Here is an 18,198-nt window from a genome sequence, read left to right as displayed (position 1 = left end):
ATGTACAGTAGCCAGTTGGGAGCCTATCTATATTATTTATTTATTAATTGTTTGACAATGAAATCAAATAATGTCAAGAATGATGTTAATGAATTATTGGATGTTTTAGATTTCATTGTGATTGACTGATTGTTTTCAGCTGCTCACGCTCCTACTGGTGAGCCACTTCCTCCTCCTATAAATAAGAAGACAGGACAGCTGGGTGCCCTTTGTCTGTCTATCATGTTGAAGGAGTGAGGAGTGGAACAGTTTGTTTACCGCTAAACAAGCCACGCTAAAACAATTTAGTTTGAAGCCACGCTAAATAAGTTATTTTGATTATATTGAAAGTCAACCACGGAGAATATTTTTTGTTTGTGAAAATAAATTATGATCATTTGAAATCTCGACATATCTCCGCGAGTGCTTATAAGGAATTTAGTGAGTCAAACACCTCCTCCTCAAGACTACTCTGCATTACTTTATTTTTATTTTTTCGAAACTTTTTTGAACGCAAGAGTAGAAGTTACAAGTAAACAAACTTCACTGAAGACCCGAAGGACCAAAGCAAGATCGCGCTGCACCGATGTCACCCACTTTTATAGTGAAGTCATTGACTTTCTTAAGGTTGATGTGGGACCCAAACAGGATGGATTCCGTTTTACCCAAGTGTATGGATAGCTTGTTGTCAGCGAGCCAGGTGCAAGTTCTACAGAGTTCAGCACTGAGGATTTTCTCCACCTGTGACTTGTCCTTGTCTGATACCAGCAAGGCAGAGTCATCCGCAAACAAGAACAATTCACAGTCGCATGCCGATGACAAGTCGTTTATGTATATTAGGAACAGTAAAGGCCCTAATATACTGCCTTGGGGGACTCCAAAGCTCACTGAGAGGGGTGGGACACGGTGCGTGCATTCACCTCTACCACCTGTTCCCTCCCCTCCAAGTAAGATTGCATCCAGCTCGATGAGGTTTTGTTAAATTCGATTGCTCTGAGCTTATCCAACAGTATAGCGTGGTTAACGGTGTCAAAGGCCTTCGGAAGGTCCAGCATGACCATGCCGCAGTATTTGCCCGCGTCCACCTCATGTTTAAGGCTGCAGCTAACGATTATTTTTCTATCGATAAATCTATAGAGTATTTTTTCCATTAATCTATAGATGATTTTTTTTTTTTTTTCGATTAATCTATAGATTATTTTTCCTTTTACCGATTATTTTTTTATTTAAAATGAAGATGAAAAAATAAATGTAGGCCATTTTTTTCAAAAGGCATGGCTTTTATTTACAAAAAAAAAAAAGTATGGCCACTCAGTCAACATTGACAACATGACAAAATATTCTGTCACAATGTAAACATTTAAAACTTTTAACATTTAACAAAATTAAAAGTGGCTTATTTGCTTTTTAATGTGCAAATATAAAAGTAAACATCCAGTGCAAATCTTAATATTGTGCAATAGTATAAGCATTTCAAAAGAAAAAGTATTGCTTATTTTGCTTTAAAATGTGCAAAAATAAAGATAAACTCCAATACAAAAAAGTGCAAAACGAAATATTCTGTAACAACAGTTTAAACATTTCAACAAAAGTAAAAGCATTGCTTATTTGCTAAAATGTACAAAAATAAACATAAACATCCAATACAAAAAAGTGCAAAACGAAATACCGTATTTTCCGCACCATAAGCCGCACCTAAAAAACAAAAATTTTCTCAAAAGCTGACAGTGCGGCTAATAACCCGGTGCGCCTTATTTATGGATTAATATTAATATTTATTTTCATAAAGTTTAGGTCTCGCAACTACGGTAAACAGCCGCCATCTTTTTTCCCCGTAGAAGAGGAAGCGCTTCTTCTTCTACGGTAAGCAACCGCCCCCGTAGAAGAAGAAGCGCAGCGGATATTACGTTTCATTTCATTTGTGTGTTTCTGTAAAGACCACAAAATGTCTCCTACTAAGAGACACGCGTACAAGGTTCCACTGACTTTTGATATTCATGTGAACCGCACTGTGGATACAACGGGAACACGTACGGTGAATATTCGCACCACAGGGAATGAGAAGTCGTCCTTCAATGTGGTTCTAGCTTGCATGCTAACGGCCAGAAACTTCCACCCACGGTGATATTCAAAAGGAAGACCTTGCCAAAAGAGAACTTTCCAGCCGGCGTCATCATAAAAGCTAACTCGAAGGGATGGATGGATGAAGAAAAAATGAGCGAAGAGACCGGGTGACTTTTTTCACGCAGCTCCGTCCCTGTTGATCTATGACTGCATGCGCGTCCACATCACAGATGGTGTCAAAAAACAAGTGAAGCACACCGAAGAAGAATAATTCGAGGGATTTGTGGATGAGTAATAACTTCAGAAAGTGAGCTTTAAATGTTATTTTGTGTGTTGTGTGACACTAACGTAAGAGCAACGTTGAGTTATTGATGTTGCTATTGCTCTGCACTATTTTGAGTGTTACTATTTTTGTGATTGCACATTTGCACATTACATTTTGGGAGTGAACAGAGTTGTTAGAACGCTGGTTTGTAATATATTATTAAAGTTTGACTGACCTATCTGAATGTTTTTTTGACATTCCCTTTAGCGTAGCGTAGGTGCGGCTAATAACACGGGGCGGCTAATAGGTAAACAAAGTTTTGAAATATGCCATTCATTGAAGGTGCGGCTTACAACACGGGGCGGGGCGGCTTATGGTGCGGAAAATATGGTATTCTGTAACAACAGTGTAAACATTTCAACAAAAGTAAAAATATTGCTTATTTTGCTTTAAAATGTGCAAAAATAAAGATAAACATCCAGCACAAAAAAGTGCCAATCTAAATATTCTGGGCACTGTAAACATTAAGTATTGCTTTTAAAATGTGCAAAATAAACATCCAGTCCAACACAGTACACAATAACCAATTCTACTCATTCCAGTGAGTGACTAACAGTTGTAATGAAGAAAGGTTAGCATGTCTACATGCTCTGGGGTGAGGCTGCTTATTTTCTTGTTTACAATATTCCCAGCAGCTGAAAATAGGCGCTGTCGCGCCAAATTTCTTCCCCCCTACAAAAACCTTCCCCCCATTTACTTCTGGTAAATTGTTTTTTAAATTTATTTTTTGTTTTTTTTATAATAGAGCGTTAACAAAACGTCTGTATTAATCGGACAAATTAACTTGAGGATATTCCTGACTGAATGCACATTTGACTCATGGACATATAAGTAAATGGGGGGGGGGGGGGGGGGGGGGGGGTTTGTAGGGGGGAAGAAATTTGGCGTGAAGGGGTCGATGTGGCTGGAACTGAGAGGTAAGACCGATGATGATGATGATAGTATGATTAAAGTGAAAGTTAATTGTTTGTTTGTACATAGTATATGTAACTGTTAATGTTGTAAAAGGTATTTGCACAACTAATTAACGTTAGCGTTAAAGAGGAGCGCGTCTTTGTAAACACTGAACAGGCACGCCAAACGCGCCTCTCAGAGCGAAACGGTGCTTTAGTTTATGAATTTACAACGCAGATACAAATGACACATTCATGTTTTTGTGTAATGATGACAACGTATACTCACGCGGACGATTGACTAGTTGATGGTGATGGCAAGAACGCTGTCGGGTGTTTTCTTTTCAAATGTTCGTTCATAGCCGTTGTGCTGCTATGATAGGCCGTTTCCGCTCGACACAGTGTGAATACAACATTATTAGGCCGTTTATTGAAATACTCCCACACTTTTGACGACTTTTGGCGTGCTTTTTTCCCCTCGCTCGCACCGCTCGCATCGTCTGCTTTGCGCTCCGCCATGACGGTAGTGTGACGTAAATATGCGACGCGTCGACGCACAAAGACGGTGTCGACGTATTTACATAACCGATGACGTCGACTATGTCGACGCGTCGTTTCAGCCTTACTCATGTTTGATGTGGTCGCTCAGATAGAGAAGGGATGTGTCAGTGGAGTGGTTAGTTCTGAAGCCGGATTGGAATTTGTACATGAGTTTATTGGTGGCAAGGTAACCATTGACCTGTTCATAAACTATTTTTTCCATTACTTTCGAAATGGAACTGAGAATAGAAACAGGTCGGTAGTTGCCAGTATGTATATGTATGTATATATGTATGTGTGTATATATATATATATATATATATATATATATATATATATATAGTATATGTATGTGTGTATATGTATATATCTGTGTATATATATATATATATATATATATATGTGTGTATATATGTATGTATATGTATATATGAGTGTATATATATATACACTTGGTAAAATCTAATATTTGTATGTAATTCTAATGACATTGATACATATTGATTGACAAAAGTGTGTCACATGTTTAGTCCTGATGGATTTTGGTGTGTGTCTGCAGCAGCCATAGTGTCCGCTGATGACACGCTCCTTCTGACACCAGGCAGGATGAGCCAGCGCCAGGTGAAGGACTGGGACAAGGACAAGGACAAGGAGAAAGAAGCAGGCCTCCAAACACCCAACCGGGAAGTCACCGCCTCTCCCTCGTCGCTCAGCACGGGGGTCAGCTACAGCCACGGTACGTGTCATACCTACAGTAGAATGTTACATCACCACCTGCACACATGGGAACGTTTTTTTCTGCTCGGTAAATAGTTAAAACATGAAATAATTGATTCAAAAACATGTCTTTAAATTACTATTACTTGAATACTTTGTACAATATAATCTTAAATCATGATACTGAACCTATTATTAGTACAGGGCTGTCAAATTGTATTAGTTAGCCAATGTGATTAATCACAAAAAAATTAATCATGAACACACTTAAATGAATAATGCAATTTATTTTGAGCGTACAAACTCTTTTATGTTAACCACTACACAGTCTGCGGTCACATCAAGGATACTCAGTACAAAAGTGAGGGAGGAGACTCCGAGTGATGGTCTCGCTGGAACTAAATATTCTATTTAAAATACATCCTGAAAGAACTTTAGATGAAAATAAATATAATATTTAAAATACAACCGGAAAGAACTTTAGATAAAACAAAATATTTTATTTTAAAATACATCCTAAAAGAACTTCAGATAAAACTAAACATGATACTTAAAATATATTCTGAAAAAACTTTCGATAAAACTAAATATGATATTTAAAATACATCCTGTTGCGTCTGACCAGTCTTCCTCTCAGGGAATACAAATCACTGGTCAATCCCAAATTCTTTCAGATGACATATATGCAGAGTAAGAAGGACCATCAAGACAGAATAGGAATATTATCAAGTTTTTCTAAAGCTTTAGGAGACCAGTCCTACAGTCCGTTAATAGCGGCATCTAGAAGCGGTCTGAAATTATTGAAGACGAAAACAGCCCCCACCCTGCCCAGAAAGGAATACAGCCTCATTGTTCTAATACTGATAAGGTAAAAAGAGAGTATGCTATTCTCCCACATTCCAACCCCTTCAAGGTAAAGCACCGAGTTTACTTGCGGACATAAGATACGGGCAAAAAGAGTACACATGGGAACAATATTAGCTGCTTTAAACATGACTATGAATAAAGAAAGAACTCTTAAAAATATATGCATTCTCCACAATCCTGAAAGAACTTTAGATCAAATTAAACATTATACTTAAAATACATCCTGAAAGAACTTTAGATAAAACTAAACATTATATTTAAAATACATACTGAAAGAACTTTTGATAAAACTAAATATGATATTTAAAATACATCTTGAAATAAGTTTAGATAAAACTAAACATTATATTTAAAATACATCCTGATAGAACTTTAGATAAAACTAAACATTATACTTAAAATACATCCTGAAATAACTTTTGATAAAACTAAATATGATATTTAAAATACAACTTGAAATAAGTTTAGATAAAACTAAACATTATATTTAAAATACATCCTGATAGAACTTTAGATAAAACTAAACATTATATTTAAAATACATCCTGAAAGAACTTTAGATAAAACTAAATATAATATTTAAAATACATCCGGAAATAAGTTTAGATAAAACTAAACATTATATTTAAAATACATCCTGAAAGAACTTTTGATAAAACTAAATATGATATTTAAAATACATCTTGAAATAAGTTTAGATAAAACTAAATATAATATTTAAAATACATCCGGAAATAAGTTTAGATAAAACTAAACATTATATTTAAAATACATCCTGAAAGAACTTTTGATAAAACTAAATATGATATTTAAAATACATCTTGAAATAAGTTTAGATAAAACTAAATATAATATTTAAAATACATCCGGAAATAAGTTTAGATAAAACTAAACATTATATTTAAAATACATCCTGAAAGAACTTTTGATAAAACTAAATATGATATTTAAAATACATCTTGAAATAAGTTTAGATAAAACTAAACATTATATTTAAAATACATCCTGATAGAACTTTAGATAAAACTAAACATTATATTTAAAATACATCCTGAAAGAACTTTTGATAAAACTAAATATGATATTTAAAATACATCTTGAAATAAGTTTAGATAAAACTAAACATTATATTTAAAATACATCCTGAAAGAACTTTAGATAAGACTAAATATAATATTTAAAATACATCCGGAAATAAGTTTAGATAAAACTAAACATTATATTTAAAATACATCCTGAAAGAACTTTTGATAAAACTAAATATGATACTTAAAATACATCTTGAAATAAGTTTAGATAAAACTAAACATTATATTTAAAATAAATCCTGATAAAACTTTAGATAAAACTAAACATTATACTTAAAATACATCCTGAAATAACTTTAGATAAAACTAATCATTATACTTAAAATACATCCTGAAATAACTTTAGATAAAACTAAACATGATACTTAAAATACTTCCTGAAAGAACTTTAGATAAAACTAAACATTATATTTAAAATACATACTGAAAGAACTTTAGATAAAACTAAACATTATATTTAAAATACATTCTGAAAGAACTTTGGATAAAACTAAATATATGGTATTTAAAATACATCCTGAAAGAACTTTAGATAAAACTAAACATGATATTTAAAATACATACTAAAAGAAGATTAGATAAAACTAAACATTATATTTAAAATACATCCTGAAAGAACTTTAGATAAAACTAAACATGATATTTAAAATACATACTGAAAGAACTTTAGATAAAACTAAACATTATATTTAAAATACATCCTAAAAGAACTTTAGATAAAACTAAGCATTATACTTAAAATACATCCTGAAAGAACTTTAGATAAAACTAAACATGATATTTAAAATACATTCTGAAAGAACTTTGGATAAAAGTAAATATATGATATTTAAAATACATCCTGAAAGAACTTTAGATAAAACTAAACATTATATTTAAAATACATCCTAAAAGAACTTTAGATAAAACCAAACATTTTACTTAAAATACATTCTGAAAGAACTTTAGATAAAACTAAACTTTATATTTAAAATACATCCTGAAAGAATTTTAGATAAAACTAAACATTATATTTAAAATACATTCTGAAAGAACTTTAGATAAAACTAAACATTATATTTAAAATACATCCTGAAAGAACTTTAGATAAAACTAAACATGATATTTAAAATACATTCTGAAAGAACTTTGGATAAAACTAAATTTATGATATTTAAAATACATCCTGAAAGAACTTTAGATAAAACTAAACATTATATTTAAAATACATCCTGAAATACATCCTAAAAGAACTTTAGATAAAACCAAACATTTTACTTAAAATACATTCTGAAAGAACTTTAGATAAAACTAAACTTTATATTTAAAATACATCCTGAAAGAACCTTAAATAAAATTAAACATGATATTTAAAATACATCCTGAAATAACTTTAGATAAAACTAAGTATGATATTTAAAATACATCCTGAAAGAACTTTAGATAAAACTGTTAGCCAATCAATGACATGTATTCAAGTACAACATTTAAACATGTTCCTTTACTACATTCTGACAATCAAAGCGCATTTGTGTACAAATATTGAGCTCTTTTCTTAAGCTATTTTAACCATGCAACCAAGTAACTACCTGTGATTAATCATGATTCATCCAAATTCCAAAATGCGATCAATCTGATTCAAAAACAATAATCATTTGACAGCCCTCATTTTTACTAATTACTATTTGTATTCTAACAATTTTATTTGTAGATTTCAAGGCCAGTTTATACTTTTACTTATTGGATTTAGAATTGTTTAAAAAAAAAAAAATTAAAAACAGATGAAGGGATTTGTTTTTAATTGATCATTTATCAAGACATAATTCATCTGTTAATACAAAATAAAAATACAAAAGGAATTGAGACCTTTTAAAAAAAAATTAAGAAAAACCTCAGGAATCTCTTATTGATGCCAATTTATAAACTCCTATTTGTGTATGTATAACACACACACACACATATATATGTATGTATGTACTTTGTATGTATATATATGTGTTACTTGAGTTTTGACTGCAAGTTGATGAGAATAGCATCTCAGTCATGGTAGATAGGTTATGGACGTGCATGGAAGCTTTTAGCAGGCCAAACGTCCATGCCACAAAATAAGCATATTTCACACACTTGATATATTTATTCACTTGTGCAGTCAGATGTTGTCTGCATCTCTGCCAGACGGTGACTCACACAGTCTGTCTGTCTGCAGCTCATTCCTCAGTTTGTGTTGGTTCACACCTTTAGGGACTCTTGCAAATGAAGAAAATAGTGGGAGTTGTAAAAGGACTTTCAGAGAATGTTGTTATCTGAAAATGAGGTTTGCTGGGATTGGTCTTGTGTCAGTGCGCCCTCTTGTGGATGGCTCTGGCTAGTAGATTAGAGTTGTTGTCATGTGAGCCTCAGAAAATATAATGATGTCATTTGTTAGCATTGCAGTGCATGCTGCTTCATTTCCATATTTTTTTTATTTATAACTCCAGGTTGTAATGCGTAATTTTGGGGTATTATCTATCAAAAGCTGTAATGCAGTCCTGCCCTCAACAGAAAAATGGTTAATTTGATTAAAAAAATAAAAAATCCAACGTAGATAAATATGTACTATTGAAATTGTTTTTATTGGAAAATATAATAAACTAAGCTACTAGTTACTCTCCATTAAATGGAACAACTAGATATTCTTCTAACTAAGTTACATGTGTCACTATTACCACAGAATTGTAGCAAGCTACACTACAAGCATCAAAATTACACAAGCACACACACACACACACACACAGTCCAGGGTGAGTGGAGTGTGTGGATGGTGGAACGGCTCTTATCGGGTGAGAAATGTGGGATTTGCGGCAGAATAATAATAATAATAAATTAATGATTTTTTGGTGTAGAATCTTATATGTGTGAATGTTTGGACATTCACTCAATAATAATAATACATTCATGCTTTTTTGGTGTAGAATCTTATATGTGTGAATGTTTGGACATTCATTCAATGATAATAATAATGATACATTTATGATTTTTTTGGTGTAGAATCTTACATGTGTGAATGTTGGACATTCACACTATAATAATAATATTAATAATAAATAAAATATCTTTGGGTGTAGAATTGTGTATGTTTTAATGTTTGGATATTCACTCAATAATAATAATGATAAAAATATGATTATTTTTTTTGGTGTAGAATCTTATATGTGTGAATGCTTGGACATTCACCCAATAATAATAATAATAATAATAATACATAAATGATTTTTTTGGTGTAGAATCTTATATGTGTGAATGTTTGGACAATCACTCAATAATAATAATAAATTAATGATTTTTTGGTGTAGAATCTTATATGTGTGAATGTTTGGACATTCACTCAATAATAATAATAATAATAATAATAATAAATTAATGATTTTTTTGGGTTTAGAATCTTACATGTGTGAATGTTGGACATTCACACTATAATAATAATAATAATAATAATAATAAATAAAATATTTTTGGGTGTAGAATTGTATATGTTCTAATGTTTGGATCTTCACTCAATAATAATGAAAACAATAATAATGATAAATATATGATTTTTTTTGGTGTAGAATTCTATATGTATGTTTGGACATTCACCCAATAATAATAATAATAATAATATTAATATAATAATAATCAATAGATGATTTTTGGTGTACAATCTTATATGTGTGTATGTTGGACATTCTCACAATAATAATAATAATAAATATATGATTTTTTTTGGTGTACAATTCTATATGTGTGTATGTTGGACATTCACACAATAATAATAATAAATGGATTTTTGTTTTGGTGTGGAATCTTATATGTATGAATGTTGGACATTCACATAATAATAATAATATAAAATAGATTATTTTTTTGGTGTCGAATATTATATGTGTGAATGCTTGGACATTCACACAATAATGACAATAAAAATAATAAATAGATGTTTTTTGGTGTAGAATCTTACATGTGTGAATGTTGGACATTCACACTATAATAATAATAATAAATAAATGATTTTGGGTGTAGAATTGTATGTGTTAATGTTTGGATATTCACTCAATAATAATAATAACAATAATAATGATAAAAATGTGATTATTTTTTTGGTGTAGAATCCTATATGTGTGAATGCTTGGACATTCACCCAATAATATTAATAATAATATTAATATTATAATAATGAATAGATGATTTTTGGTGTTGAATCTTATGTGTGTATGTTGGACATTCACACAATAATAATAATAATAATAAATATATGATTTTTTTGTGTAGAATTCTATATGTGTGTATGTTGGACATTCACACAATAATAATAATAAATGGATTTTTGTTTTGGTGTGGAATCTTATATGTAAGAATGTTGGACATTCACATAATAATAATAATATAAAATAAATGATTTTTTTGGTGTCGAATATTATATGTGTGAATGCTTGGACATTCACACAATAATATCAATAAAAATAATAAATAGATGTTTTTTGGTGTAGAATCTTACATGTGTGAATGTTGGACATTCACACTATAATAATAATAATAATAAATAAATGATTTTGGGTGTAGAATTGTATGTGTTAATGTTTGGATATTCACTCAATAATAATAATAATAATAACAATAATAATGATAAAAATGTGATTCTTTTTTTTGGTGTAGAATCTTATATGTGTGAATGCTTGGACATTCACCCAATAATATTAATAATAATATTAATATAATAATAATAGATGATTTTTGGTGTATAATCTTATATGTGTATGTTGGACATTCACCCAATAATATTAATAATATTAATATAATAATAATGAAGAGATGATTTTTGGTGTATAATCTTATATGTGTGTATGTTGGACATTCACACAATAATAATAATAATCATAATAATAATAATAATAGATTTTTTTTTTGGTGTAGAATCCTATATGTGTGTATGTTGGACATTCACACAATAATAATGATAAATAGATGTTTTTTTTATGTGGAATCTTATATGTATGAATGTTGGACATTCACATAATAATAATAATAATAAATAGATTATTTTTTGGTGTAGAATCTTATACGTGTGAATGTTGGACATTCAAACAATTATAATTATAATAGATGAGTTTTTGGTGTAGAATCCTATATGTGTGAATGTTGGACATTCACACAATAATAATAATAAATAGATTATTTTTTTGGTGTAGAATATTATATGTGTGAATGCTTGGACATTCACACAATAACAATAAAAATAATAAATAGATGTTTTTTGGTGTAAAATCTTACATGTGTGAATGTTGTACATTCACGCAATTAATGGGCCGATAACAAGACGTTGGAGGACAAAATGTGCAGTCGTGCGTTTCGTCCCTATTTCTCTCTCACCGCGACCGTGATCGTCATTGAAGGCCAAGAATAATATTGCTAAGTGGCCAATGTTTTTGTGCCGGTGTTCTGGCGAGACGTGCAGCCCATTGGAATTCATGCACCCCCTGCATCTGTGCGTCTGTACGAATCCAAGGAATGTGGAAATGGAACTGCACATTGAAGTACAATCCTCTCACTAAATGATGCCATATATTTGTATTGTGTCCGTAAAACGTTTAAATTATGTTCCTGTATGACATTCTGGCAATTAAATTGCAAACTGTCAAAATATTGAGGTATTTTTCAACTTCATTTCAATTATGCACCCGAGTAGTTGACTGTGATTAATCAAAATGCAAAAGTGAAGAAATAAGGAGCAAAACTATCCAGGACTAGCTGCGGTTTGCTCAAACAACCATCAGGTTATAGGGGTGTCGAGAAAAAAAAAAAGATTTTCGAATGAATTGTGATTCTTAATTGTAACGATTCTTAATCGATTAAAAAAAATCAAAATTGTTTTTTTGTTTTTTTATCTGTCCTGTCCAGCCGTCAGGCAAATCATATTGTTGACGTAGATCCGGGGTGTCAACCGTGGGTCGTATCAGATTTAATCGGTTAAAAGATGACGTGTCAGCTGACTTTAAGCACCCTCCGAGCGATCAGGTGCTCCTGTTGCGGCTGGCAGCAGATGGCGGCAGACTGATGCTGTATCGACACAGAATACCTTCTTTCATTGTCAAATATCCACTCGACGGGTAATATGACAAAAGGGTGAGATGCCAAGACTGAAGTTATCTTTGTAGTTCCATGCGGAGCTTGCAACTGGTTGACAGCACAATGCGCACCCTGAACTCCATTGTAAAAATGCGTGTTTCTACATTTATTGTGTTTGTTCTATTTTATTTTCTGCTTAAATCTACCACGTTCACATTGACTAAGTTTGGAGTTGTGTTACCTTTAATTCGGTGTCATTGTTTTGTTCAGATTATAGTTGTAACACCTACTCAGTGGCCTAGTGGTTAGAGTGTCCGCCCTGAGATCGGTAGGTTGTGAGTTCAAACCCCGGCCGAGTCATACCAAAGACTATAAAAATGGGACCCATTACCTCCCTGCTTGGCACTCAGCATCAAGGGTTGGAATTGGGGGTTAAATCACCAAAATGCTTCACCGCTGCTGCCCACTGCTCCCCTCACCTCCCAGGGGGTGATCAAGGGTGATGGGTGAAATGGAGAGGACAAATTTCACCACACTTAGTGTGTGTGTGACAATCATTGGTACTTTAATCTTTACTTTAATATTCGAACGATGATAAATGGATGTGTCGTGGCAGTTGCGGATGTCACCAATGATGTCATCAATGAACTGCCGACTTGAAAAAGCCAAACGGGAAGTGCTTAAAGTTTAATGGCTTTATAAAAACACTGAAACAAAGTCTTAAATTTGTTGTGTTCTTTGTGGTGTTTTTGAAACTGCACCAATTTTTCCCCCTCAGAATTTTCAACTAACTTGATGTGTGTTGCCAAGAGGTTTTGGTTGTGACGTGTACATTTTCAGAATGTGCTTGTTCTATTTGATCAAAAGTAAGTCACAGAAGAAGTTGTCTTTATTTTGAAGTTATCATGCCATGATTTTTACCAAGGTGGGGTGGGAATAGATTTTCCTCCATGTGGCTCCTGAGCTCGACATGGTCTTACCTGCTGTCCAGATTGACTTTAGAAAAGTGCCCCAAAGACTTGTGAGCAGATAATACTGTATCATCTCCTTCTCTTTAGGACTGAGGAGGCTAGATAGTGAAGAGCAGCTGAGGTCAGCGCGGATTTAAAGTTCAGTTTGCGGGATTACGGCCCGTTAGACGGGGTTGCCATGGCAGCTGGGAGGCCCGCCCTTATCCTCACCCTCAGCCAATCCCAGTCCACCTCTGACAGAAGAGTCCTAAGAGGAAGACCGAGGCTGGACAGTGGCACAGGTGGACGGTTGCGGAGGTCGGATGGCGACCTGGAGGGCTGCAAGGACTGGGATATGCTGAGATGGTCGCAGGCTCGTCAGGATCTAAAGTAAGCGTGTTTGGATCTCGGGGGAGGATTTTTAGGCTCATGTACTCACCAGGTCCGAAAGGAAAGGATCGATGAGACCGTGGTCGTAAGAGGGAAGTGGAACATAAGAGTCGCAGAAGAAGATGACAGCTTCTTTGTTCTAAAGCTAATCCAGGCTTACAGGGTCTAGCAGGAGTCTTAAAGGGGACCTGCACGTTTTTTAACTTTACCTATCATTCACAGTTCTTATGTAAAACAAGAACACATGCTTTTTTATGCATTCTAAATCGTTAATAAACGTTAGCAAAAGTCAGCTAACAATGGAGCTAATAGGAGTTGCTCTATTCCGCCTAAAAACCTCTAAAAAAAAAAAACCTCCATCAAGGTTTTATATACACACTGTAAGTATATATGTAGTACCTGGTAACATTCATAATAACATTTCATATTTTGATCATTTTAAGCATACGGTAGTGTATTAATTTCACAGACGCATCACAACGTTCACTTTCCCTTCAACAACAACACTACTTTGTATTTTGTGATTCGTTGTAAATCGTAAATAAACGTTAGCAAAAGTCAGCTAGCAATGGAGCTAATAGGAGTCGCTCTATTCCGCCTATAAAGCACTCTAAAAAACCGCCAAGGTTTTATATACACACTGTAAGTATCCAAGGTTTTATATACACACTAAGTATATATGTAGTATCTAGTAACATTCATAATAACATGTAATATTTACTTATTTTGATCATTTTAAGCATACGGTGGTGTATTCATTTCAGACTCATCACAACGTTCACTTTTCCTTCAACAACACTACTTTTTAAAATTTTGTTATGCATTCTAAATCGTAAATAAATGCTAGAAAAAGTCAACTAACAATGAGGCTAATGAGAGTCGCTCTATTCTGCCTATAATACGTTAAAAAACCTCCATCAAAGTTTTATATACACACTGTAAGTATATATGTAGTATCTAGTAACATTCATAATAACATGTAATATATACATGTTTAGATCATTTTGAGCATATAGCGGTGTATTAATTTCACAGACGCATCACAACGTTCACTTTCCCTTCAACAACAACACTACTTTTTATTTTGTGATGCATTCTAAATCGTAAATAAACGTTAGCAAAAGTCAGCTAACAATGGAGCTAATAGGAGTCGCTCTATTCCGCCTATAAAGCGCTCTAAAAAACCTCCAAGGTTTTATATACACACTGTAAGTATATATATGTAGTATCTACTAACATTCATAATAACATGTCATATTTACTTATTTTGATAATTTTAAGCATACGGTGGTGTATTAATTTTATAGACTCATCACAACATTCACTTTCCCTTCAACAACACTACTTTTTTATTTTGTTAGGCATTCTAAATCGTAAATAAATGTTAGCAAAAGTCAGCTAACAATGGAGCTAATAGGAGTCGCTCTATTCTGCCTATAAAGCGCTCTAAAAAACCTCCAGGGTATATATGTAGTATCTAGTAACATTCATAATAACATGTAATATTTATTTATTTTGATAATTTTAAGCATACGGTGGTGTATTAATTTTATAGACGCATCACAACGTTCACTTTCCCTTCAACAACACTACTTTTTTTATTTTGTTATGCATTCTAAATCGTAAATAAATGCTAGAAAAAGTCAACTAACAGTGAGGCTAATGAGAGTCGCTCTATTCTGCCTATAAAGCGTTAAAAAACCTCCATCAAAGTTGTACATACACACTGTAAGTATATATGTAGTATCTAGTAACATTCATAATAACATGGCATATTTTGATCATTTTAAGCATACGGTGGTGTATTAATTTCACAGACCCATCACAACGTTCACTTTCCCTTCAACAACAACACTACTTTTTATTTTGTGATGCGTTGTAAATCGTAAATAAACGTTAGCAAAAGTCAGCTAGCAATGGAGCTAATAGGAGTCGCTCTATTCCGCCTAAAAACCTCTAAAAAAAAACTCCATCAAGGTTTTATATACACACTGTAAGTTTAAATGTAGTATCTAGTAACATTCATAATAGCATGTAATATTTACTTATTTTGATCATTTTAAGCATACAGTGGTGTATTACTTTTATAGACTCATCACAATGTTCACTTTCCCTTCAACAACACTACTTTTTTTATTTTGTTATGCATTCTAAATCGTATATAAATGCTAGAAAAAGTCAACTAACAATGAGGCTAATGAGAGTCGCTCTATTCTGCCTATAAAGCGTTAAAAAACCCCCATCAAAGTTGTATAAACACACTGTAAGTATATATGTAGTATCTAGTAACATTCATAATAACATGGCATATTTTCATATTTTGATCATTTTAAGCATACGGTGGTGTATTAATTTCACAGACGCATCACAACGTTCACTTTCCCTTCAACAACAACACTACTTTTTATTATGTGATGCGTTGTAAATCGTAAATAAACGTTAGCAAAAGTCAGCTAGCAATGGAGCTAATAGGAGTCGCTCTATTCCTCCTAAAAACCTCTAAAAAAAACCTCCATCAAGGTTTTATATACACACTAAGTTTAAATGTAGTATCTAGTAACATTCATAATAACATGTAATATTTACTTATTTTGATCATTTTAAGCATACGGTGGTGTATTAATTTCACAGATGCATCACAATGTTTACTTTCCCTTCAACAGCAACACTACTTTTTATTTTTTTATGCATTCTAAATCGTAAATAGACGTTAGCAAAAGTCAACTAACAATGAGGCTAATGAGAGTCGCTCTATTCTGCCTATAAAGCGCTGAAAAACCTTCATCAAAGTTGTATACACACTGTAAGTATATATGTAGTATCTAATAACATTCATAATAACATGTACTATTTAAGTTTTTTGATAATTTGAAGCATATGTCGGTGTATTAATTTCAGACACATCACAACATTCACTTTTCCTTCGACGACAAAAGGACTACTAATCATGGCAGACTTTGATGAGAGACAACAAAGACTACTTTGGGACAAATGATGATCCAGAACTTCTATTTTTGAGCCTGAATATAAGGAGGATGATCGACAAGTTTTAAAAGCTATGTGCTAAACAGATGCAGCTTGTAAGCATCATGTAGCAGTATTGCTAAGTGCTAGACAAGCGATACAAACATTATAAAACAATCACTTACTGTACAATGTCTGCTCTCACTGGCATAAAGACTGATGGGATGTTTATGTTTGGGCACCACACGATTCGATTCAATTCATGAACCCATTCTCGATTCAAAATCAGAACTTTTTAATAACATTGGGTGCCAGTTCAATGATGAACTACATTCCTCCATGAAATAGATAACAACTCCAATTTTTATATTACTTAAAAGAAAAGTGGTTTTGTTTAATAAAATTCTACCAAAACATTACTAAAATGGCTGGACAGGACAGATTTTGAAAATAAAAATAAAAATACATTTTAATAGATTTTTTTGAAGCAATTAGGAATCATTAAAAATAACAATTGCAATTCATTCAAAAATATCTTCCTGTTTACATGAAAAATCAATCATAATGCTTGCAAAAGGTTAGAAAGAATGGTGGCTGCAAACAAGCATATTTACGTGTCTTTCCGGCCATCTCGGGGTCTAAGTTGATGTCAAAGTTGACCAACTTGTGGGTTTATGTCCACAACCTTCCACTATCCAGGTGAGAGGCATGATTTATCATCTAGATCAGTGGTTCTTAACCTTGTTGGAGGTACTGAACCCCACCAGTTTCATATGTGCATTCACCGAACCCTTCTTTAGTGAAAAATAACATGGTTTTTTTCTTAATGTATTCTTAATTTATAAATATTAATCATGAAATGACGTTATTATAATAAAGAAATACTAATAAAGATATATTTTACAAACAGAACGTTACAGGAATGTACACATGATCCCATGTTTACATCTCATTGTGCAACATGTGAATGTTTTAGTGGGAACTAAATGCGATATCGGAAAGGGGCACAAATTATTTCCAAAGCAGGACCCCCACCCAGACATACAATACTAGTACACAGCTCATGAAAAACAATGTTATATTAGGTAAAAATCCCATGGAAATGACTGCTGTCATTTGATTATAATAATAAAACATTTAACTTATTCAGTCAGGTTTGCTGCTGGTGTGGCCACAGTGTGCACATCTAAGTCAAAGTACCAATGATTGTCACACACACACTAGGTGTGGTGAAATTTGTCCTCTGCATTTGACCCATCCCCTTGTTCACCCCCTGGGAAGTGAGGGGAGCAGTGAGCAACAGCGGTGCCGCGCCCGGGAATCATTTTTGGTGATTTAACCCCCAATTCCAACCCTTGATG

The 18,198-nt window shown here is 32.8% G+C and overlaps 1 protein-coding gene across 7 annotated transcripts in view; it reads left to right on the top strand.

The window, feature by feature from the left end:
* Positions 1-18,198, top strand: part of osbpl8 (oxysterol binding protein-like 8) — a 180,908-nt gene that overhangs the window by 103,445 nt on the left and 59,265 nt on the right. For 4 of the 7 annotated variants that reach the window (XM_062066264.1, XM_062066262.1, XM_062066267.1 and 1 more), the window contains one exon: positions 4,361-4,537. In XM_062066264.1, the coding sequence (XP_061922248.1) occupies positions 4,361-4,537 (177 nt within the window). Of the gene's footprint in view, positions 1-4,360; positions 4,538-13,471; positions 13,874-18,198 lie in introns of those variants that run through there. The other 3 variants (XM_062066263.1, XM_062066265.1, XM_062066269.1) reach the window with 3 other exon arrangements.

The sequence above is a fragment of the Entelurus aequoreus genome, linkage group LG12 (assembly GCF_033978785.1).
Source record: "Entelurus aequoreus isolate RoL-2023_Sb linkage group LG12, RoL_Eaeq_v1.1, whole genome shotgun sequence".
Lineage (NCBI taxonomy): Eukaryota > Metazoa > Chordata > Actinopteri > Syngnathiformes > Syngnathidae > Entelurus > Entelurus aequoreus.
This window is presented reverse-complemented; position numbering and strand designations above follow the sequence as displayed.